Genomic DNA, 25,731 nt, shown 5'->3' on the forward strand with positions numbered 1-25,731 from the left:
AGAGTAATTGTAAGGAAGTAACATCTGGTTTAGCCTGTGATTTGAAGTTAATGTAATTTGAAGGACAAAATATTAAATAATGTACAAAATGGTCTGGTATTTCAAAGGATGGAAACAAAAATGAGAAAAACTAAATTATATCTGCAGAAGCGCTGCAAGAAACACAAATATTCAAATCATTTCATATCATCAACATAATACTTTTGTCACTTGTTACTCCCAGTGAGAAGAGGAACCAAAACCAAAAGAGTAAGAAAGAAAGAGTACTGTTAGTTTATTTTTTACTAAAGTAAAAGTAAAGTATGCTGCTATAAAAGTTAGTACAATTCTTTAAAAAGTTGCTCAAGTAAATGAGCCTACTACACACCTGCTCTTTTTCCAAACAGAAAATCAACCAGCATTGGACACTTGGCTGTGTCCTGCCCTAAACACGTGTCCAGCCAGTTACCCTCGGTCATTACTTCCAAAACATTGCGTTATCCTTCCCCACGACTCACCAAACCCGCTTTACGTTTCACTTGAGTCGTTTTTCCTCGTTAAAACCTTTTATTTACGTCTAGACTGAGCATCTTTCCTTCGTTTGGATCTCTCAGCCAATCAGAGTCCAGTTCCCCCACAGCGCTGCAGCCCGGACACACCCACCTCTCTCTCTGCGTTAAAACTCTACGCTCCGGAGACATCTGCCGCACTCATCCTTCTATTCTCTTCATTCACGAATACTTTCTCCGTTATTTCTTCCACAAATCGTAAGTACAGTGTTATATTCTACTTTTACGCACAGCCTTTTACGCACAGGTTTTTACGCATTCTGGCACTTCTTCCCCGGGCGCTCCTGCTTCACTCTTTTACAAAATGCATAAATGTTCAACTTAAATAACTATGACTGGACTTGCAGGTCTGTTTTCCAGCTGTAGCGTTGTGTTTGTTGAAATTGTAATGCTGTCTTGTGAAGTCTGTTTGCTTTTCTGGCACTCAGTTGCTGAGATTTTCCTTTGCGGGCAGAGGAAACACGGATAACGGGTAATAAAAGGGTCCATAGTCCCATTGTGCGATGAAGTGGTGGAAAAGTCTGCGTTTTGTCGCGATGTTATGAAAGTTAGCACGAGAGTTTTGAGTCGAGGAAGTAGAGCGTGCGCTTATGTAATAGTTGGCACAGCTCATTCAGAGGGAAAGCCCATAGTCAGCATAAGATTCATGCCTTATGGTGTAAACAAGGAATTACCTTTTAAATGCTCTGACAAGATGATGTGAATTGGTTGAAGTTTGGAAAAGCAGAGCAAGTCACACAACAATTATTAAGTTTTTTATGAGCTAATGGAGATTTTCAGTGTCAAATATTAAAACCACAGTATGTTTAGCCCAAAAGCATGTGTTTTTTCATTTTGGTTGTGTTTATTGAACTAATAAATGTAATAAAAGTGTCTTTACTCTGAGCGGGCTTCAGCTCCACAAACCTGAGTCTTATTTGTCCAGGAGCAGGGCCTCCTCCTGCTTGTTTCTATGGGAATATACTTCCTTTGCATATAATATTGCGCAGCATCTCCAATGTTATGGCTTTGCCTGGAATGTTGCACTGTATGGCATTAAATACATCAATCTCCATGATGATGGACCCTGCTCACAATAAGGGTGCGCCCGCACACTACTAGTTTGAGTCCTAATGTGGTTTTTGGTTTGGTCTTGTGCTAATCCTGGCTTAGTTCCGGGTTTGGTCCCAAATTCCAATGTTGATGTGGTGATTGTGGAATATTCCAGGCAAAGCAATAAAATACCCATAGAGACAAGCAAGTGGACTTGCCAGAAAAGTTACATAATGCATCTTTATTGATTCGATCAAAATGAATTATTCATATTTGTGGAAAATCTTGCAAAGTTGCCTGGACCAATTAATGCTAGCATTAAAAAAATCAACATAAGATTGATGACTTAACTTTAGTACAGACTACTCAACAATATCTTTTAAAATGTGGTTTATGCTAAGATCTATATTAAGTAGTTAGCACAGTGACACATGCACACGCCCACTGCCTCTACGTGCTGTTTACAGAGCCAGACAGGTCACAGGATGTGTTCAAAACATAAATACTATAGTGAAACCACATACAAAACTATGACAGCTGCTTGTAAGCCCCAAAGACAAAATACAACCAGATAAAAAATGCAATTATTGTATGAAATACCATGCAAAACATGCAACAAAACATACATCAGGGAACAGGGAGAAATGTCAGTATAAGAAAAAAAGAATATCAAAAGTGCAAAAAACAAACCACCATGACTCACAAGGGCAGGAAAAGACAGAACACCCCAGGAAAACCTCAAATCAGCAACACTGCACTGCAAACGGGAACATCACTATATGGACTGGTAAAATACAAAATAATTGGAACAGAAACACACACATTAGCTCTAATATGCTAACCGCACATTGTAACATGCTAACCGCACACTTCACAATTCTCAAGAAAATCTTTTATGATTAGTTGAAGACTGTACACAGCGGACTTATTTTGACCTCAAGAGCTGCTTATACAATATATCTGTACTGGGACAAGACAGAGTTTGGTGAATTACATGGACATGAATGGGTCCAGGACGTTTAAATGCTTTAAGATAGTAGTTTTCCTGATCTCAGATGCACCAGCTACATTACACCATACAGTTCATCACTGCACTTCTGTTTATCGATTGAGTTTTGCAAAAAGCCTGCTGTAACCTGATCTCCCTTTAGCCCGCTTGCCCGCTCATTTGGCCCAGCTGAGCAAACCCGGGTCTCATCTCTGAGTGGCAATAATAATAGACTGTCAGCATGTTGACTTAACTGTGCGCCGTGTGGTTAGAGGGAGCTGGTGAATGATACACTGCAGTTCACAATAGGCAGGTGTGTGAGTAAGGGAGGGACCATTTATTAAGATACTTTGATTTATGTTGTGGGATAACCAGACATGACTGGAGCATTTAATTACAGTGCAGTACTCAAATAATTAAAATGAAAGTAAAAGTATTTCATGATGAGAGAGACTAACTCAAGTCTTTGGATGTGATGTTTTAGTAAAGTTATCATCAAATTAAATTAAAAAAGATTATTCACTTAACGTGGCATAAAGGATTATTTTATTTTTATTATTATTATTTTTTATTTATATTTTATTATTTGATTTTTTTTATTCCTTTTTTTTTTTTTTTTTTTAAGTGAACAGCATAATGCAAATTCTGGGGCAAATTTCCAATAACATAAAAAAAAAATCAAATACAATCAGAGGTAGTTAGAGTAGCTAATTTATTACTCATTACTTTTACTTACTATTATTAGTCAAGTTGAAGTAGTGGTTCCAGAAATTACTCAAGTAAAAAAGTATTTGAGTAGTACTCACGTAATAGTAACTTAAAGAGGTACTATAAGATCTGATTTATAATTTGAAGTTAAAGTAATTTGAAGGACAAAAAACAACATATCTATAACCTGATCAAGAAACAAAAACGTTCAAATCATGTTCATATCATCAACATTAAGCTTTTGTCACTTGTACACTCACTCACAGTGGGAAGAGGAACCAAAACCTTTTCTCAAGGTACTGTTACGTCAATAAAAAGATTACTCAAGTGGGAGTAAAAGTCTGCTGCTAGAAAAGTACTCTGAAAAGCACAATTTCTGTAAAAAGATTCTCAAGTAAATGTAACTGAGTACTACCCACCCAATACAATCTGACCTTACCCACCACATACACAGACACTAAACGGCACGTGAATATATTAATACCCCAGTATGAAATCAACAGAGATGTAAACGTAACATGAGTCAGATGATTCGATACAGGTCATCTCTCCTACGTCAAATTCGATGTAATCCTGTCGCACTTGTAATCTTGTAATCTTGTATAAATCTAATCTACTCTAATCTTTCGCTCTATCTGCTTATATATTGATAAAATCCATATTATTTCAATGAATAACGTCATCAATCAGATGCACTTTTACAAACAAGAATTGTAATTAGTTTTGTCATGGCACTGAAATTTCAAACCCGATTTCGATACTAAGAAATAGACTTTGATTCCGATACCACAACGATAAACAATAGAATGTGGTTTTCAACATTAAATCATAGTATTTTCTTTTATAGTACCATGTTGTCTTTTATCTGTATAATCCCTCAGTCGTCCAGGTCCGTTCAATAGTGATTGATCTTGAGCTGTATCAGAACAAGTACAAGACACATAGACTAGTATACACACATGGACCACTATGGAACGTACCTGGACAACTATCTAGCCCCATAACGCGTATTTCTATGATATCATCTTTACATTACAGTTCAAAGTTCCTCAGTGTAGTGTCTGTACAGGGTGTGTCCCTGTACAGACACTACTCGTGCTGACTAATAGTAAACGCCCTCTACCTGATTTTTACAGTTTTAAGAATGTGAAAGACACATTTAGTTCATTTTAAAGTTTGCTGTGGTCAAAAGTTCTCCCTTATTTACCTTATGCATTCTGAGTAGCGTAGTTATTCACCACAATGAGGTCTTACGAGTTTTCACAACTCTCAGAGGCCAATAGTAATGCAAACAACAAGTAGCATGCTAACTGTGCACTTCCTGATTTTTGGTCAGAGCTGCATATACAATATATCTGTACTGTGGCCAGAAAAATTGTGCTCAAATACATGGGAAAAAATGTGTTCAGGTCCTGTAATCTGTCTGTTTACTGACAAGTGGGACTCAAATGGAGATTAGAGAGTAGAATCCATAGAAAGTGTCTCAGTCTTGAGTCAGTTTATAGCATAGGTGTAGCTGTACCTGGAGCTAGTCAGACTGGTTCCGCCCAAACACCAGCTCCTGTATTTAGAGAGCTCAGTGATTCTCAGAACGAAAGGAATGAGAAGGTGTTGCATTGTTTCGTCTCCAATAACAACACATTTGTATTGCTCAACAGGTCTTACTATAATGGACTTGAACCAGACCATAAAGTGTGTCAAACAACACACTATTTTGGAACAGTCCAATCACAGCTGCTAATTTGTGCCACATTATTTTATTTAGAAGGATTTATAAGCACAGCAGCAGAAAGGAGATAGATCAGTGAGCTGACCTGGGAGTGAATTATGAGTTTTATTTGCCTTTCAATTTGACATTTTCTGTATAATGCTTGATTGTGCATCAATTCACTATAATTCTGCAGAAGTCAGCTTTGTCAGTCTCAGTCAGTTATGTTTTCTTCTTCTCATAAACCGTCACGTTGGTCTGGCACAAGTGCATTTCTCTGTTTGGTTTATTCACTTGTCAATCATGTCCAGTGGAAATCTTGGGCCCAAACGTCACATGCCTGTGTCTGAGTGTGTTTCTGGCCCTATTTCTGATGCGATTTTCAGCGTTAAATTATAGTACTTTCTTTTCTATTCCCATGTGTCCTTATATCTGTGTAATCCCTCAGTCGTCCAGTAGGTTCATAGTGGTCCATGGGTGTATACTAGTCTATGTGTCTTATACTTGTTCTTATACAGCTCAAGATCATTCTAAAGTTATTCAGAAAAGGTTTATTTTGGTCTTGTAAATGTTTTTAGTATCAATATCTGCTTAAATAAGTATCTAGTCTCAAGTTAAAGCATCGTTAGTGTCTGATTTTCCCTTTTGCCTTGTTTTGAGTCTGAAACGATGGTTTGATCAGCTCTTTGTCTCCTCACAGGACCAGGATGGTGTCCCATAAGGAGTTTGTGAATGCGGGGAAACAGGCCGGGCTGCAGATCTGGAGGATTGAGAACCTGGACCTGAAGCCGGTGCCCAAAGGCCTCCACGGGAGCTTCTACACTGGGGACGCCTACCTGCTCCTCCACACGACCTCGCTCCCCTCCTACAGCATTCACATGTGGATCGGTAATGAACAACACTGTAGAACTGTTTTTATTTTTGCATGATAATTCTTGCCTTTGCAGTTTGAGAAGTTTGAGAAGAAAGATATATTTTTCACAATTAGAAAGTAATAAAGTTAAGGCAGTAGTCGCTGCTAGCGATTGATTAATCGACTAAAAAGGGGGCGTGACAGGAGTTCTCAAAATTATTATGTATGTCCATCTATCGGACCCAGACTCACAAGACTTCACCTGTGTGGGACTTCATGCAAAAAAAAAGTATGTATTTACACTACCAGAAGTCAAAAGTAAAGAAAAGTCTAAATAAGTCTACTAAATATTTTTTCGACAATGCAAGGCGTAAAATTTGAATATAAAAAGATAATTAAAAATATATATATTTAAGTTATTTACTACTATTTACTATGTAATCCCATATGTCCTACTTCATATATTTGATATCTCCTTATTTGTCTAAAATGTAGAAAATAGTACAAATAAAGCAAAAAAAAAAAAAAACACTGAATGAGAGGGTGAGGGTGTGTCCGTACTTTGGACTGGTCGTCTGTATAAAGACACATTAAACTTGTGAATCATGACTTTAATCTGTCTTTTTACATCTAAACAAAATGATTTATCGATTAGTGGTGAAGTATTTTTGGCTATGGTTTAGGATCAAGAATAAATTTAAAGACACACTATGTAACCTGTCTGGTGGTTACATGCTCGCAATAACATTTAGCTGTTATTGCTTTGCCTGGAATGTTCCATAGTACAGCTTTATGTGACACCATGCATGTATCAAGTAATTTTTGAGCAGCAAAACACCTGTAATTGAATAATTAATTTAAAGATATTCCACAGTGTGAATATTCAAGGCAAAGAAATAACATCTCCATGTACATGAGAAGTTGATAAAAGCTCCATCAGAATAGATTCATGGTGCATTATAACAGATATATACACTTTCAAAATATTTTGTTATTCAATAAAATTGCCAAAGCTAGTCTTGAGCCACTTCCGTACTCTGGGTAAACCTCAACTACATTATTTGTGGCGGTCATGGAAACCTGCACAGACACAGAAGATCATGCAAATGATAAAAAATACCCTGTCAAGTCTGGGAATCTAACTTAGGACCTTGCTACTATGGGGCAGAACTAAGTTGCTATTTAACTTGTCTGAAGTGAACGAATGAAGCCAGAACTGACATGTGGTAAAGTTACTTCATTTCTGTTCCTTATAGGACTTCTTCCTCTGCTAATACTATTTTGTTGTATGTAAATCAACCAGTACTTTTACATTTTTGGATTTTGTTTGCAGTTTAACTATTTTCATTACACATGCCCCAAACATTATGAGTCACTCACCATAGGCCTGCCGTGATAATTGTGTTGAGACATATTTGAAAAATGCGTGCAATCTCCGTGGCGGCATGTTGTATCCTGTTTTTTTTGTCTGTTGTGGTTTTTCAGTGACGTTTGACAACCCCCAGCTCATGTCAAAATGACACCGTACAAATACATGTATACTGCAGACAGTTTTTTTTCAGCCAAGTTTATATTATTTAAAGACATGCCAAAATCACTAGTGAAAAAAGTTGTTTCAAATTTAACAAAAGTTAATTATTAGTCCTGCCTTAGGTCCATAGTTGCTATTACCCCCGTATGGAGGTAGTAATACTGACAAAACTATGTTTACACCACCAAAACTAACTTTTTCAAATGTGTGTTATTGCTAACCTCGCACAGCAAGATGGATTCTCATGATATTTATGAGTTCACAAACTCACAAGAATCCATGTTGGCGTGGTCTCGCTGGTGCGTCAGGGCCTGGACGATGATGGCCGGAGATTGGACCAATGGCAAAGGGGCATTGTGGATTGGAGGAAAGCTAAATGGGAAGAGCCCAAACAAAACAAAACATGGCAACGCCATGTATTATTTTAGTAAAAACACAATTTATTTTGTTGTGAAAAACCTTTAGCCGTTCCACTCTAATAATGTGCAGAACTCAGTTCAGAGTGATACACATATGAATCTGGTGTGAGGCAGGTTCTGTTACTCTTGTACCTAAAATGTGACATGGTAATGCCTCCTTGTCAAAGCCTGATCTCATCTGATCTCAGAAGCTAAGCAGGGTTTGGCCTGATTAGTACCTGGATGGGAGACCGCTGAATACCTGGTGCTACACTGGCTCTAATGCAAAACTGTCATAATGGCAAGTATAAATGTCTTCAGTGTGTGTGTTGGTGGTCAGAGGGGCCGAAGTATCAGCAACTATATAAACAGACCATGATCTGTTCAGTGCAGCAGACACTTCTTTCCTTCTCCAAAATGTGCACATCTGTTTGAGTCAATAATTAACCCTCAACTTGACCTAATTTTGTGTCCCCCTGTACCAAAAAGCACTTATGTTCCAGTGCCATAGTTCTATGTCTCTTACCTGTTTCTGTGCTTACGCAGCTCCACTACTGCACACTTCCCTTTGTCTGCTGAGTCCAGGCCTGTGCAAACTGCTTCAGCGTCTCTAATCCTTAAATGAATCAGAGGAGGAGAGAGTTTCCCAGGCTCATGTTTGTTATGTAACGAAGACTCTGGCCAAAATGAGCAATCCTTTTAAGAGCCACAAGAGAAGCAGAGGACACACTGTACGAACCCAAGTCCAAAATGTATCTATAAGCTTTGTTCTCACATTTTATTACACTATAGACTACTACAGGGCAGGGTCAAAAGTTTAGAACATCTGAAACTAATTGATATTAAAATTAGTATTGAAATGAGATACTAAAAAAAAGTTACATTCGCAGGACAGAAATGGACCTTTCCTGAATATCTTTATAATGATCTTGAGCTGTATCAGAACAAGTATAAGACACATAGACTAGTATACACCCATGGACCACTATGAACCTACTGTACGACTGAGGGATTACACAGATATAAGGCCACATGGGAATATAAAAGAAAGAACACATATTTAATGTTGAAAATCACATTCTATTGTCTATATGAAGAGTATTTTTATTATCATTGTGGTATCAGAATTCGTATTAAGTATCAAGTCTATTCCTCAGTATCAAACTCTAGTCTGTATTTATAAGGGCTAAAATACTGACTTTTAGAGAATCCATATTAGTCTTAATATACTTACAGTGCTCAACTTAAAGATGATGTAATTTTTCTGGTGTTGGTTCAGCCACGTGTTGGTCCCCATGAAGATATTATTGCTTTACCTGAAATGTTCCACAGTTAGGCTTTAATCGTGTCTCCATCGAGACAAGAAACAACATGTTATACAACTGCAGGTGTGTCTTTTTGCATTATTGTACTCCTTTTAAATGAGTCGCTTACTCATAGTAAGAATAACATACAAAATAAGAATAATAAGAAGAATACGAATACATGCAAAATATAAATTTAAAGCCTTACTGTGCAACATTCCAGGCAAAGCAATGACATCTCCATGGGGACCAGCAAGTGGCAAGCAGAAAAGTTACACAGGTGAACACAGTAATATATGATTTAGACTACAATGGATGCTCTAATCTAAGTATTTATGCCTTTTAGTAGTTTATAGTTTAATAAAATGTGAAAACAAAATAAATACATTATTGTACAGCATGTTCTCTGCTTGTCTTGTAGCTCTTAAAGGGATGTGTGTTATATATGGAGACAAGCAAATGATACAGGTGGTATACCCATCAACAGAGATGTTACATAGTGTTGCTTTAATCTCCTCTTCCTAACAACCAGTTTTGATGCTTTTAGTGACTGTATTTTGTCTTATTTAAACTACTTAAGCATCAATCTTTACTTCTTTTATTCACAGTAGGTTCCATTTTATTGCCGCAATTCATTTAAAAGAAGTACAAAAATTGAAATAGACACACATGCACTGTTTTATAACGTATTTTATTGCGAAGTATAAAACCCAAGTTGTTTTGGTTTAAGTCCTGCCTGAAGCGTCCTGGTGCAGCCTGCTCCCTGTGTGTGGAGCAGAGCCAGTTCTTATGTGGTTTAAATGTGATTCACTCAGACCATGTGTGACTCAGGGGTCATGTGAGGTCGTGAGCAAGAATCTGAACGGCCATTTTCTGTGATAATTGAACATTTATGCTAAAAAAAAAGTTACAATAGTGATTAGTGTTTGTCGATTTTGATACTAAGGAACAGACTTGATAAGCAATACCGATTCTGTTATCTCTTTATTTAGACAGTAGAATGTGATTTTCAGCATTACGTTGGTAGTACTTTCTTTTATATTCCCATGTGGCCTTATATCTGTGTAATCCCTCAGTCGTCCAGTAGGTTCTATAGTGGTCCATGGGTGTATACTAGTCTATGTGTCTTATACTTGTTCTGACACAGCTCAAGATAATTCTAATGATGTTCAGGAAAAGTTCGTTCCTGTCTTCTGAATGTGACTTTTTTAGTATCGACACCTGCTCAAATGAGTATCTAGTTTTTGTATGGATTAGTATCTGATTTTTGATACTTTTGACAACGATAATAGTGATTGAAATTTGGTTTTGCAACAGTTGATTCATAAATACTGATTCTGAATGAGTTGATTTAGCAGATTTTCACAGTCTTACAAACATACAAAATAGAACATTAATGTTAAATGTTTTGCAGCGATCTGAAGTTATTCCTCACACGTCCTAATTTGTTTATAAGTATACAAGTCACAACTCACCAGTGCAGAGTTTTTCTTGACAGTAAAGCTAACAAGGCAAGACAAGTTTATTTCTAAAGCACAATTTGTACACAAAGTGGTTTACAGAAAAAGAAACACATTAAAATCAAACAAATCAAAACATAAATAATCACAAATAGTCAGCATAAAATTTACATTAAGACAGAAGAGTGCAAAATAAAAGAATAATCAGATCCAGACAGCACTCAACAGACTTATTTTGACCTCAAGAGCTGCTTTTACAACATACCTGCACTGGAGCAAGACACATTTGCCGCACAGGGCCTTTAGGATTTATAGAATTTGTCATAAATCTGCAAGTTATTGTGACTAACCACACTAGCCACAGTTTTTGATGGGGTGAAGTTACCTTTTTCTCTGTGCTGATAAATAAGTTTATTGCCAATTTCCATGGACACAAGTAGGTGCTAGCTTAAATAATACATACTAAAGAAAAACTAAATATGTTTATCAAATGGTGTATTGCAGGTGACGAGTGCTCCCAGGACGAGAGTGGAGCGGCGGCCATCTTTGCCATGCAGCTGGATGACTTCCTGGGGGGCGGGCCGGTGCAGTACAGGGAGGTGCAGAACTATGAGTCCAGTACCTTCCAGGGCTACTTCAAGACCGGCATCAAGTACCAGGTAATACCAATGTGTAGTTTACTTGACTTACAGGTATATGTCATATAACCACTAGTACGAGGTAACAGCAGTAGTGTAGTCTACATGATACACAGACATAATAGACTGTATACTATAAGTGGACTGAGGGAGTGTGACGTCACCCATAGCGTTTGGTTGGAGCCAAAGGAAGCTCATCGAGGCTAGCAGTTATAGCGTCTTATCTGAAACCAAAGAGCCAATCAGAAGCGAGGCTGTTGAAGGTACACGCCCCCTCCTGACTGCACCGCTTGTCTGGTAGGGGGCAACGAACCTGTCAATCAGCCTGTTGCTAATGCCAGTATGAGCGACCTCGAGGAAAGCAGGTATCGAATTTGTCAGTTATTAATGTTCATATCTTAATTTAGGGACAAAATAGTGAAATAGAAGTCAATTGTAACCAGAGCTTGAAAGACCCATTGTCTTCGTTTCTATTTGGAACGCAGAGGGAGTTGGCTATGTCCATTTACATACACAGTCTATGGCAAGCGTACGTCATATAACCACTAGTACCAGGTCATTCCAATGGTGTAGTCTACGTGATACACTGGTATACTCTACATCATAAAACCACGAGTAGCGCAGCGGAATTATATCCTCTACAAACTGATCACTGATTTGTAACAGTCAATACTCCCGCTTGTGCTTTTAGAGACCTGCACAAACTTTCTCTGTGACCGTGGGCACTTCTCTGAGCGTGCGTTTGAACTTTGACCTCATACTTTTTCTATTTTCTCACTACTGTAATGAGCAGGCAGTGAGCAGTGGGCTTATATTTGCAAGCATTTACATTTAACTTTTCTTCTACCTGCCTACTACTTACTAGGATACTGATTTTCAGCCAGTGTGCTGGGGGACTCTACATGCCTTGAGATAATTTATTATTTTGTGGTGTCCTGGGTAACTTCTGTACAAGTAGACAGAGCAAAACAGTTATCAGGCACAGGGATAAGGGCTAACTTGTTTTTTTTTTTCTAGGTGGTATAAGTTGGTAGTCTTCTAAAAGGTGGTGTGCCTTGAAAAGTTTTTAACCAAAAATTGAAAAACACTGTGCTATGTAGTGTGACGCATGATCAGAACTCTACAGAATACTGGTTTCTATCAAATTCTTTTCCTCCAAATCAAACTTGAGCAAAGAGACTTTAGTTTAAAGACATTTTGGAAAAGCCGTCTAATAATTTTGTCCTAAAAATGACTCCATAGTTAATAAATACCTACAATAGTTGGACTTTGTCACTGTGTTACACCTAAGTACTTGTAACCCACACTGTTTACTTCCGAGGAGTGTCTGACAGGCCTACTGCTGTTGCCATGACAACCCGCTGCAATGCCATTTTCATTGACCAATGTAGCACCCGCTTGTTCTCTACCATACATCTGCTTCCCATTTCCATGTAAACCACCTCGGCAGAGTGCTGGTTTGACTTAGGGATAATTATTCCCTCAGAACTTGTTTACAGCGAACTAGAGAGGAGCAGAGGAGACTGGGATCTGGAATGGTCTGCTCATAGTTTGGGTCTAAAACTAGTCCTCCGTTGCAGCCGGGAGAGTTGCCATGGAAAAGTTTATAGGCTGAACAAGACGGATGGTATGCGTGTGGCTTTGGGCGAAAACAGATGTTAGCAAGAGCTTACAAGCTAACAATAGAGTGACAGTGAACAAAGGGCCAATAGATTTTCAAGATGTTTTCAGATACAAATGACTTAAAGGATGCACCAGGTAACTTTTCTGCCGGTTGCCTATTGTCTTTGCTTTGCCAGGAATGTTTCACAGTATGACATTAAATTAATCTTTCACTTATTCAAATAAGATGGCTGGCAATAATGTTTGATCATCTCCATAGAAAAAAAAAGGTTTAGGACCCTCCACTTGAAAACGCAAACATGGTGCACCTTTAAACTGTAAATTATTATTTATAGAATAATTCACACTCGCCCATTTGGTCACTTGGCAGTTCAAATGCATAGTCAAACTTTTAAAAGTGGTTTTGATTGTGCTGATCCTGCTTATTCTGTTTACTGGCTTCATGAGGAGGGAACACTGGGAGACACACTCAGGCTGAAGGTACACACTGTACTCCAGACCAAGAACATACGCTCACCTAATATAACCTTATATGGACTCATATAGATCATATAGGCTTTGTGGGCTGTAGCTGTAGTGCAGTGTTTGTGATGTCTGGTGACTGTCCATCCTCTCTCCTTTCCTCATCTCATTCAGTGTTTTAGAAACCCATTTTGGCTTATATATAAGGCAGTGGATCTCAACCTTTTTCCTATGAATCACGTGATAGAAACAAACATTTATTTCAGCTATATTAACAATATATTTCCTATACCCAATTTCCAATTATTTGTGTGCAAATATTCTTTTATTTTTTTTATACAATAACCTTTTTTAAGAACTTAAACCCTCCCTTAAAGTGTCCTGCCTCAGGTTGGGAACCACAGTCATAAGAGCATGTAATTATTACTGTAGCTCAAGTATTGTTCAAATTGTATTTTTATATATATATATATATATATATATATATATATATATATATATATATATATATATATATATATATATATATATATATATTTAAATTGTAGGTTAAGTGTGAATTTTTTTTTTCTTCAGTAGTTTTTTTAATAGCTATAGTTTTAATGTTTTGTGAAATAATTGACTAAACTGTGACTTAAGCCAACCACTATTAACAAAGGCCACCCGAGCAGCCTTATGGCAGCTCTCTGTGTATATATTCAAGGAACTAATAGGAAAATATACAACACACTACAGTTTAAACAACAAACTATATTGAAACCTGTTTGTCCTCCTTGCTCTAATCCTGTGTAGTCTTCTTGTGCTGCTGTAGCCCTAAGTGCTGCTACAGCAGATCTATAATAATAATATTATATATTTTGTTTTCCAGAAAGGGGGCGTGGCATCGGGCTTCCAGCACGTGGTCACCAACAACGCAGACGTGAAGAGGCTGCTGCACGTTAAGGGTCGCAGGGTCGTCCGGGCAACGGAAGTGGACGTGAACTGGGGATCTTTCAACAAAGGGGACTGCTTTATCCTGGACCTGGGGAAGGTACGCTCACTGTTTACATTATTAAGTTGTTTACACATTCTGCTGAGAAGCGCACCTCTACTGCCACTTTAAAGATATCAGTGAAGTGCTCTGCCTCTCCTCTTAATCTGATGCCTGAAGAGATTTTAGATGTCATCCACACGTATTTGAGTAATGTAGTGATCTCTGCCGAGCCCTATTCAAACCCCCTTACACTTATCTGTAAGATTCTGTGCAAAGCTCAACCCACAAGACTACATCACCCATGTTTCCAATCAACAATTCTCCATAAATATACAAAAGCATGATTAAAACCTGTACACAGCAACTTGACAAACCTGATGTGATGTGCAGTAGTTTATTAGTTTTCACTGATATAATACTGTAAGAGTTGTTTAAATATGGAACCTATTTAGAATATTATTTAAAGATTATTCATATCCATAACATTTTTTATCTGTTAGCAACTTTAATAATTATTGTGATATAATTGTTAATTGCAATTATTTTGGCCTTAATAATTGTGATACCAAATTTCAATATCATCCCATGTCAAGAATACTCTCAAAAAATGAGTCTAAGCGTCAGAATTGAAAAAGATGGATTGTTGGATTCCTACATTATGAAATATGACATTGGCTGTATGTGTAGAAAAGAAAGACGTGGGACATCAGTTACTGACTTAATATTAGCAAACAGTGTGGGGCCAATTTGCTTCCACATGTGTTCTTCTGTTGATTGAGTTAGATAAAACTATGGTGTATTTGTACTAGACGATAACTATTAAGAAGTTGTAAATGATATAAACAGGAACATGCCGTACAGTTTTATGACGAAATGATCCTAATAGTGAAGTGACTGAGTTTTATTACTTTACAGTGTTACTTTTCACTTCTCCTCTCAGGGATCACAATCAGTATTTATTTTATCAACTAAAATGTTTTCATAGTTTGTGTTAAAGCTACATTTCTGCTGACTAAAACTAATTCAAAAGTAATAGTAATAACTAAATCTATGCCTAAAAATTACATACACTTTTGTCCACTCAAATTAAAGTGGATATTTTGACGTTCAGACGTTTTTGGCAAATAATAAAAAACTAAATATGAGTTGAGACTTTTCAATCATTTTGTGTAATCCTCGCTCCCAGGACATCTACCAGTGGTGCGGCAGTGAGTGTAACCGCTACGAGAGGCTGAAGGCGTCAGAGCTGGCCATCGGCATCCGTGACAACGAGAGGAACGGCCGAGCCAAACTGCACCTGGTGGAGGAGGGGGACGAGCCCGGAGCTTTCACTGAGGTGGGGTCATTAGAAACAGCCACTCATTCTATATATTCTGTAAAGTCTGTGCACCATTTAGACTGTTTGGAAGGCACTATATAAATAAACTGATATGAATAAACGCGTAAATGTGTGCTCGGTTAAAACGTATATTAGAAGCTTTTGTTTGAATTCATGTAGCACCCAAGCACAGAAATTTGTCCCACTTCACACTGAGGGGTTAAACTCTGTGTGAAACCACTAAAACAACCCAGGTCTTTGTAGAGTGCTTGTTCAATTCCAGCCTTGTGCCAAAATTAGCCTTACAACATGAGTTTAGGAAGTAGACAATCCAAAGTCCTAGATAACCTCATGGAGTCAGGTTATCATCACTGTTAAACTCTTCAAATATTCAGTTAGACTAAATGATAAAACTTCAATGCAACAAAATAATTATAGAGATTTCCACTCATGTTGGCACTGTGTTAATAAATGAAACAAGAAGAATGTATTGCTTTATTTGTATGTACGCTCTGGCTCTATCATATAGTTATTTGGGAGTTGGTTATCTCCTAAATAACTACTTTGTTATCTATCCAGGATACTTATTTCGTCCCCTCCTCCACTACTTATATTCATTATTAAAGAAACCCTCTTGTGTTGCAGGTGTTGGGCCCTAAATCCAGCATCGCTCCTGCTTCTCCTGACGATGAGAAAGTGGATGTGTCCAACAGGAAGAAGGGCGCCCTCTACATGGTGAGTACAAGAGCAGCTAAACCAATGTTTACCATGTTTATTTTGAAGGGAGGGTATGTAGCCTGTGCTCTTATTTGGTACTACAATCTACAATACATCTACCAGTGGTGCTACAATACAAGTTTTTTTTTTCATTTTCATATATGGACAGAGATGTGAAAGCTCAGAACCTAAAATCCTGCACTAGCACTGATTAATGATTGGCTGTAGGTATTGGGGTTTAGATAGTCACGATTCAGATCAGAGAGAGTTTAAACCACGTTTAAACCAACTGAATTTCAGCGTTGACTCATTCTGCTTTCTGATTGGATAATCGTCATTAGAACCAAAACATCAAATTATAAACAGATTAGTCATCATGTCCAATGTTTTGTGTTATCAGTAAAAACTATATCTGACATATTTACCTCATATCTCGGGACAGAGATAGGTCATGTTTATAAAATTTTCAACTCTAAACATACTGACGTACTGTCCGTTTACCAGTTCTGAGCCTCTGATAGGAAAATGCCAAAATTAAAATCTGTCAACTGGACAAAGAAGTTATAGGAGTGAAGATGTTCCACTGCTCATCCAAGCCACTTCTTCAGTTCTGGTCAGATTATTGGTGGACATTGCCTTATATCTATCTGAAGGGAGGGGGTAACTACACTGAAACTGGAAACAGCTTTTGTTTACAGTTTCTGTACATAGGCAATGTGTATTGAGTTACACTAAGTGTGCACTGTGCCTGAATCATACTTATATTCATTCAGCTCTTAATGGGTGCTTTCACAGCCATTGGCATCCTGGCTAGCTCTATTATTCTCTTTGATTCAATACAACTAGCAATATGTAAACACTCCTTTTTGTCCAGTTGACAGATTTTACATTTGGCTTTTACTATGGATCAGACGTGGACGATTGAAGGATTACACAGATGTTTAGAATTTCCATCAACACATCAGATTAAAACCTCACTAGGCTGATAAATCCTATTGATCCTATCACGTTCTCCACCCAGATCTCTGATGCCTCAGGGTCCATGAAGGTCTCCATGGTGGCCCCCTCCAGCCCATTCAAACAGGCCATGCTCTCTGCGGAGGAGTGCTACATCCTAGACAACGGAGTGGACAGGAACATCTTTGTGTGGAAGGGTCAGCTCCTCTTCTCTTAAACAAATAATGACTTTAGAGGCACCCTGCATTCCTCCCACCGGGCTCATTATTTACAAATGTAGTGTCCCTGGTGGAGGCTGTTAGATTTATGAGGTCTTTCTCTACATGCTTTTTGTACATATGGAGATTTAACAATACTCATACTTAAAAATCTTTAAATATAATCACACATTGAATTCTGTTACTATATTATGTGTTTTTATGTGTTTTTGCTCAGGTCCTAAAGCCAACACATCGGAGCGTAAAGCTGCCATGTCGGCTGGACAGAAGTTCATCCGGGACAAGGGCTACTCCAATAAGACTCAGGTAACGTTTTGTTTTTTGTTTTTTTTTGAGCAGGTAAGTGAACTCATGTTTCAAGTTCACTTAATACATGTTTCACATATTTTTTTCTTATTTAAGCTTGAAAAGGAGTGGGAAGAAGTAAATGTATTAAATTCCACCCCATCCTGGTTTGGTCCTGGTTTGATCTTAGTTTAGTCCTGACATAGACTTGGTTTGGTCCTGGTTTAGTTCTGGTTTAATCCCAGTTTTGATGTGTGTCAGTTTCCCATCCATATTTAATTTTGTAACATCATGTTGTGTTCGCTGCACTAGGGCCCTAACCTGGCTCATGGCAGGTTTATGTCACCCTCTGAATTGACCTCTACACATTTTCAAATTGGGACGGTTCTCACTGCAAGTGATTGGGACCTGTTTGAACTCTCCAAGCTGATTGGGCGAGGCATCACAACAACAGAACAACGAAAAATCAATTGTTTGTTAAATCCAGTTGAGAGAAAAGTCCAAACATTTTCCTGCACATTTTCCAAAGACAAAATATTCTATATTTTCGGTAAACTAGGCCTAAGTTTGTCAGTTGTCTAAGAAGCTTCACATTTGACTTCCATCCAAACAATGATGGGTCCTAACCCTCCAGGAGCACACAAGATGGTTTCTCATGAGTTTGTGAACCCAAATATTGCAAGAATTTATCTTGCTGTCCAAGGTTACCAGGGCCCAGTGGATAAATAACAATGTCCATTTATGGTCTTGATTTTTTTATTTTTTTTTTATTTTTTATAAGAGACAATCAAATAACTAATTGCATAATAGTTATCAGTACAAAATCATAAATACATATTAATATAGATAAGAAACTAAAGAAGCAGTTTTCTAAATCTTTATTTTATCTACAAAGATTAAAAGGATTGCATGCTAAAAAAGATTTTCCATCACATTTAAAACATTTTTTACAGGCTTTTCTATTGAACACATTTACATTATTACTACATATTTCTAATTATAATTATTATTATTTACGTATTATTGATTACATTAATTTTACACATCGCACAAAGTTACTGATCAAGTGCCCTCGATGTTCCTCTATTGGTAATTGTAGAAACTGCTAATAACATGTCCATATTCTTATTCTTATAGTCTTCTGTCTCCAGATCCAAGTGCTTCCGGCCGGAGCTGAGACCACTCTGTTTAAGCAGTTCTTCAGCGACTGGAAGGACAAAGACGAGACCACGGGCCCCTCCAAAGCCTACGCCATCGGCCGCATTGCTAAGATCAAACAGGAGCCTTTCGACGCCTCCTCCCTCCACTCCAACAAGACCATGGCTGCTCAGCACGGCATGGTGGACGACGGCAACGGCAAGGTTCAGGTGAGGGGCTCTGTGGTGTAGTGGTTAGTGGTGTTGCCTTACAACAAGAAGGTACCAAGTTTGAGTCTGAGAAAATGTGGAGATTTTCTGTGTAGAGTTTGCATGTTCTCACCTCTGATTTTGGAAAATATATTCAAAAGCTTAGAAATAAACATATAAAAAAATGTAATATTATTGCTATTATCAGCATTTCCAACAATGCACAAAATCTTATTTGTCTTATTTAGCAGGTTCAGCTATTTCTATAAAGTGATATTGCTATTTTATTTTTTACTCCAATGAACAAGTAAAGATATTACTGACTGTAACCTCATTTCATTTATTGAAAATACTAAAATTATAACCCAAAATACATTACATTTTATTAAAAAAAATTAAAAAAAATACAAGGCCAAGGCCAAGGCAGCTCTGCAAACCCTCGCAGAGTAATCAGTGCATTACAAACTGTGTCTTTAAGGACGAATTTGTTGTACATGTTGAACACTTTCTGATTTTGGTGACAGATCTGGCGAGTGGAGGATGGAGCTAATGTACCTGTGGACCCAGCCTCTTATGGGCACTTCTACGGTGGAGACTGTTACCTGATTCTGTACAGCTACAGACTGGGAGGCCGCGAGCAGCACATCATCTACACATGGTGAGCTGTGGAGGGAGACACTGCACATTCAAACACTCATCACAGAGTGGACTAATGATCATAACTTTTCTAAAGGCAGGGGCTGAAGTGCACCCAGGACGAGCTGGCTGCCTCAGCCTTCCTCACGGTGAAGCTGGACGACTCTATGGGAGGAGCTCCGGTTCAGGTCTGCACTTTAAAAAAAATAATATTATGCATTATTTGGTTTTATTGGCCTTTAAACATTCTCCGGAGTATTTTTGATTTCATGTTTTAGAACTTTATGTTTTGCACTTTAGAACTTAAGAACTTCTTCTGATTATAGACAACTTATTTCAGGACGTGTGCTCCAATACTGGGAACTGGGGTTAGTACTATTCAGTTAACAAACCACGGGTAGGGTGAGCAACTCTTTTTGACATGTGAAAAGAAACATGCAGTAATAAAAACAAACTGATGGGAGAAATTCTCAGATTTTGATTTTATGGACTTAAAAACAGGAGACCTCTTTTATCTGTTACGTCACCAACCTGGGAATTTCAAAATTGCATGTTTTAATGGAGCTTAGAAGGAGTAAACTTACTAAACTAAAGGATTCATCAAACAAGCCTGAATAAAGCAAAATATAACTCTAATATATATCTAATATATTTTTGATGAGGGAACAATATTAAAGGCACAAAAAAGCTCAAAAAAGTACATTTTGCATATAGATATATAGAATTTCATATATTATTTAAGTTAAATTGGTCTAAAAGCTACAAATTCAGACTTTGAGCTTTCACTAAAATAATTTGAAGCTCTGTGACAGCCACTAAGATGAGATGCTGTAAGTTGAACTGTGACCAGGAGAGGGCAGCGTGGAACACAACTCTATTCTTTGACATTATTTTTGAAAGGACAGTCAGTTTAGGAAACAGTTAATTGTGCTTTTTAAAGCAACTGCGATTAGATTTGCAATTTATGTTTTAATGTACTTCAAATGAGACGAATTGCACTTTTGTTCTGTGGTCTACTTGGAGATAAAGTGATCTATTTGCTGTGCAGGTGCGTGTGACCCAAGGCCAGGAGCCTCCTCACCTCATGAGCCTGTTCAGATCTAAGCTCATGATGATTCACCTTGGAGGGACGTCCCGTAAAGGAGGACAGAGCCAGACAGCCAGCACCCGCCTGTTTCACATCCGCCAGAGCTCGTCTGGGGCCACGCGCGCGGTCGAGGTACACATGTACTTTATGTTTAAGTATGACAGGTTAGACTACACAGTTCACTAAAACCTAGTTAACACAATTATCATTTTACTTAGTTTTCTTTGATTTGAACATTTTTACTTCCTGTTTGGACACGGGAAGCAGATATGATGTAGAGTTAATTCCATAACTGTTACCTAACAACCATAATGTTAACAAGGTCCAATGTTTGTATTATTTACATGTAAATATTACAAATTCCTTGTTACAGTCTGTATTTTTCAACTCTTTCTTTTTAACTTTCATTCAAGTCATAATTAGAAGAACACGAAAATCTGCTTGTCATATGCGCTGTACATAATACACGTACTTTTGTTATATCTCTGTTAAAGTGGTACATGAGAGGATACTGTGTGTGTCCCAGGTGGAGGCGAGTGCGTCCTGTCTGAACACAAACGACGTGTTTGTGCTGAAGAGCCCCTCGGCCTTGATCGTGTGGAGGGGAGCAGGGGCCAGTGAGCAGGAGATGGAGGCAGCCAAACACGTGGTGGGCTTTTTAGGAGGCAGCCCCTCCTCTGTGAGCGAGGGCCGCGAGCCAGGTACAGATATGTCACAGTGGATAAAGATTCATTTTCTTTTATTAATCACCATGTTGCTTAAGGAATGTGAGGTTTCTTTCTGAATTTAAATAACATGAAGTTCCCCAGGACTGGATAAAACATGTTTTTTTCTTTTTTGCAATTTTTTTAAATATTTTAAACAACATGAAATGAGACAATTAAGATGTAACACAGTCTTACAGTTGTGATAAACTCCACTGTTCCCATTTGTTCTTACATTTGTCTTGCTGCAACCTGATATTAAAAGTGATTCTCTCCATCTTAAAAATACAGTAAACAATATCAAACCACTCATCCGCTGTTGGTATTTGTGGGTTTAACCATTTCCTAGTTAAAGCTTTCATCTGTGCTCAAGATCTGGAAAAGGAGACTCACATACATTGTGTCTAGTCGAGTCCATAAGGAACAGTTTTTTAGGGAACAATATTAAGACATGTCCCACTTATATGGCAGTGGTTTGCTTTCAGTTCACTGTATTACCTCCGGCATGCTAAAATAAAACATTTTTTATTAAAAGTATATTCTCTGTTGGTAATAAGCCCATACCAAAAGGTTTAGACTCCAGATGACATCAGTTTTAGATTATGTAAGTACATTTGTCACAGTTCATCCAATTTGTTATTGCAGATCAAGTTCCAAAACATGTATGTAGTTTTCTTACATGCTTTCCATTATTCAATTCAGATTCAGAGAGAGATGTCATTTGTGTCCCATAAATGAGAACTCCAGCTCATTTCAAAAACAGGATTTAAACCTGACCTGATACATAAAACAGTACGTCATTTGAATCTTGCTTGTGTCCCTCAGGTGAATTCTGGTCAGCTCTGGGAGGGAAGAAGGAGTACCAGACGTCTAAGGCCCTTCGTAACGTGGTCAACCCTCCGCGACTGTTCGCCTGCTCCAACAAAACCGGACGACTCGCTGTCAGTCCCCAACAGTACCATCAGGTTAGCTCACGTCCTCTTAGCAACATTACTGATGTTTCTTTTGCTTTATGATTATGTCTTAGGTTGAAGAAGTTCCAGGAGATTTCACTCAGTCCGACCTGGCCACAGATGATGTCATGCTGCTGGACACTTGCGATCAGGTAATTGTATATTATTTTAACACAAACTCATATAGAAATAATGAGACGTGAAAGGTTTAAGTAGTCTAAATGTTCCCTGTGTTAAAGTCTGTACATCTTCACTGTACTCATTTTGATCAATCATTTCATAACTGCTATCACTGCCCAATGCAATGCTAGCTGCTGTGTTTTTATTTAGTTTCATGCTGCTTCACTCCTCAGTGTGCCATAAGCTTTGGTCCTTGCGCCCTCTGCTGATGTGCTTTTTAATTAGACAATTAGGAAAGTGAGTTAGTCGTTTCCATACAGGGTCAGGGTTATATATTTATTTAAAGGTGCACTGTGTAACTTTTTGGAAGAGATTCCTCACAGCGGAGAATGTTCCCTAATTTGGTATTTAATATATCTATCTCCATGGTAACGCCACTTTACCAAATTACAGGTCAGATCTGTGGAGAGGCAAGACCACAAACAGTAAAAGTTAAAGGTTCATTCAAGCTTCTTAATGTGTTTTTGAGATTAAATGGCAGTTATGAAATTCATGAAAATGAATGGTAGATAGTTAAGTTAAATGCCGTACTGAGGAACATTCCAGGCAAAGAGATAACATCTCCATGGGGACAAGCAGATAGTTTACACATTGTCAGAAAAGTTAGGAAAAATGTGGTTACAGATGTTTTTTACTGCGCTGTTACTGAGTGTATCTCCTGTGACTGTTTCAGATCTTCATTTGGGTGGGAAAAGACGCCAACGCCGAGGAGAAGAAGGGGGCTCCTAAAATAGGTTTGTATCAAAGGCCCTGAGGAGAAGACTGTGTCTCACTCACATCACACAGTGCGGGACAGAAAACATTATGTTCAGGCCGTCAGCTCTAGGCAGGATTCACTGTGTGCATCTGAGAGTTCAGGTTTAGTATTGGGACTATTATGAATAATGTTTGGTGAGGTGTCTACTCCTTTTAGTTCTCTAGTTCTCTCTGGAAACAAGGAAGCATTTCTGTGCTCAGATTCTCTTCACTGCCTCTATCATTTTTTATTAAAATTTTTGTATTTACTGGTGGATTTTTTTAATTTACTGATGGAAATGGGCTTCTACGTGAAGCCTATTGTCTGCGAAACTAGGATACAAGGCTAATGCTCTGTTAGCATGGTAGTTGTGGTTAGTATTAGCATGATGAAAACTAGTGTTTATGAGCTCATTGCTGTAAATAATTAGGACGCTAGAAATATGTTAAAGTGAGGAAGTTTGGACTGCTTCAAACTGTTTAAAATGGACTTCTGTTTTGTTCAGTTTTTCATGTTTACAGAGACAATAAAAAATCAGGTACATGTTTTAATAACACCACTGCTCCTTCTTTCTCCCTCAGCTAAAGAGTACGTGGACTCCGACCCCTCCGGCCGTAGGGGGACCCCCATCACCACCATCAAACAGGGAGCAGAGCCACCCACCTTCACCGGCTGGTTCCAGGCCTGGGATAGTCACATGTGGGACACCGACCCTCTGCAGCGTATCCGGGCTCGCTTCTGAGCACACCCACCCAGTCTCCAGGACAAGCACCTCCTCTCCAATACAACCAAATGCCACCTACCACCTACCCACCTACCCCCCACCTACACCACCAGTCAAAAGTTTGGACACACTTTTTCATTTATGTTTCTTCATTTTCATGACTGTTCACATTGTAGATTCTCACTGAAGGCATCAAAACTATGAATGATACATTTGGAACAAAGTAAACAAAAAATAAACTCAAAATAACTCAACATTTGTTTTAGATTTTATTTATTTTAAAATAGCCTTTACCCTTTGGATTGATCACAGCTTTGTGCTCTTGGCTCAGCTGTGAAGTGAAAACCATCTCAGGAGATTTCATCATGAAGTTCACTGAGAGAAGGACAGGGGTTTGCCACTCTGTCAGCAAAGCAAAGGCTGGACACTTGGATCTAAATATAAAATATTACAAATATTGAGTTAAGTTATTTAACTTTTTTTCTTTGCTACATAATTCCATACATCTTTCATCATATATTTGATGTCTTTTATATGTATCTAAAATGCAGAAAGCAGTAAAAAATAAAGAAAAAAAAGGTGTGTCCAAACCTTGGACTGGTTTTCTCCCCACCCACCCACCTAGTGCCATGCTGTTTCTCTACCTGCAGTCCCCAAGTGCCAAACCCCATATTTCACTGCTACGCTCCAGGCCAATGGTGCAGTGCGCCAGATGACATATTCTCTTTTTACTTTTTACAATAGAGCATAAGCAGTGCTCTGTGGACCGCTGCATTCAGGTGCTTCAAGACATCACAGTATCATGTAGTACGCCTTGAAACCATCTTAAAGCATTAGATAGAAATGTAGAGTTTCTTTTTAAAACTTAGTTGTATTTAGATGCCAGTCCACCATGTTGTGTTTTGATATTTGTTTTGATATAATGAACCCAGAAACTTAATGATATTTTGTATGTTTTACCCATAGACTGTCAGCAGAGATGGACCGGGCCAAGCTGCCATTGTAAACTGTTATGTGCTGAAGGGCTGTAGTCTGAACAAATCCTTGGTCGATTAAAGACATGTCCTGCAGATCGATTAGTCAACTACAAAAGGACGTGGCAAAAGCTCTCAAAACCATTACGTATCTCTGTTCATCTGACCCAAACTGCACTCACAAGACTACACCTGCAGGTGGAGTTCATTCAAAAAACCCCAACAATTTTTACAAAAACACAGGGTTCACTCCCAAATCTTCAGATGACCCACTGACCTAAATAAAATAAGACGCCATCGAATGATTAATCGAATAAACGACTACAGCCCTCATGTATTGTTGATTTTTAGAGGCTGAATGTTATGTTTTCACTGTATTCATAAAACAGAGTAATGGGCGGTAAAATTGATATAAAATTTTCAAATGTTTATTACCAGGAAGGTTTTGCAAAATTTGGGTTTTTAAAAATAAATTATTCTAGGATTTGGCTTTTGGGGTCTGGAAATCCCATTTGTGCACATATGGTAAAGGTGCATTACATAACTTTTCTGATGAAGGGAGAAGTTATTTCTTTTATTTCACTTATCTATCTCCATGGAGACAACCATCAGGCCAAGTGACAGGTCAGATCTGTGGAGAGTTGACCCTTGCTTACAATAAGAATGCATT

General features: G+C 38.1%; 1 protein-coding gene across 1 annotated transcript; it reads left to right on the top strand.

Annotated features, from left to right (window-relative positions):
• Positions 1-637: 637 nt before the first annotated feature.
• scinlb (scinderin like b) lies at positions 638-25,379 on the top strand. Its single transcript, XM_033982402.2, has 17 exons — positions 638-746; positions 5,685-5,872; positions 11,035-11,189; positions 14,122-14,283; positions 15,413-15,562; positions 16,190-16,279; positions 17,283-17,415; positions 17,654-17,742; positions 18,873-19,088; positions 19,592-19,725; positions 19,801-19,891; positions 20,752-20,922; positions 21,317-21,491; positions 22,320-22,435; positions 22,522-22,599; positions 23,301-23,361; positions 23,945-25,379. Exons 2-17 carry the CDS (start codon positions 5,692-5,694, stop codon positions 24,103-24,105), a joined length of 2,163 nt encoding a protein of 720 aa, XP_033838293.1. The 5' UTR covers positions 638-746; positions 5,685-5,691; the 3' UTR covers positions 24,106-25,379.
• Positions 25,380-25,731: the final 352 nt, after the last annotated feature.

Source organism: Periophthalmus magnuspinnatus, chromosome 17, assembly GCF_009829125.3.
Source record: "Periophthalmus magnuspinnatus isolate fPerMag1 chromosome 17, fPerMag1.2.pri, whole genome shotgun sequence".
NCBI lineage: Eukaryota > Metazoa > Chordata > Actinopteri > Gobiiformes > Gobiidae > Periophthalmus > Periophthalmus magnuspinnatus.

Excerpts from the sequence above, each read along its gene's own strand:
- scinlb (XM_033982402.2), top strand. The coding sequence starts at position 5,692 with ATGGTGTCCCATAAGGAGTTTGTGAATGCGGGGAAACAGGCCGGGCTG. Across the intron at positions 11,190-14,121 it reads AGACCGGCATCAAGTACCAG|AAAGGGGGCGTGGCATCGGG; the intron begins GTAATACCAATG and ends TTTGTTTTCCAG. Across the intron at positions 19,726-19,800 it reads CAGCACATCATCTACACATG|GCAGGGGCTGAAGTGCACCC; the intron begins GTGAGCTGTGGA and ends ACTTTTCTAAAG.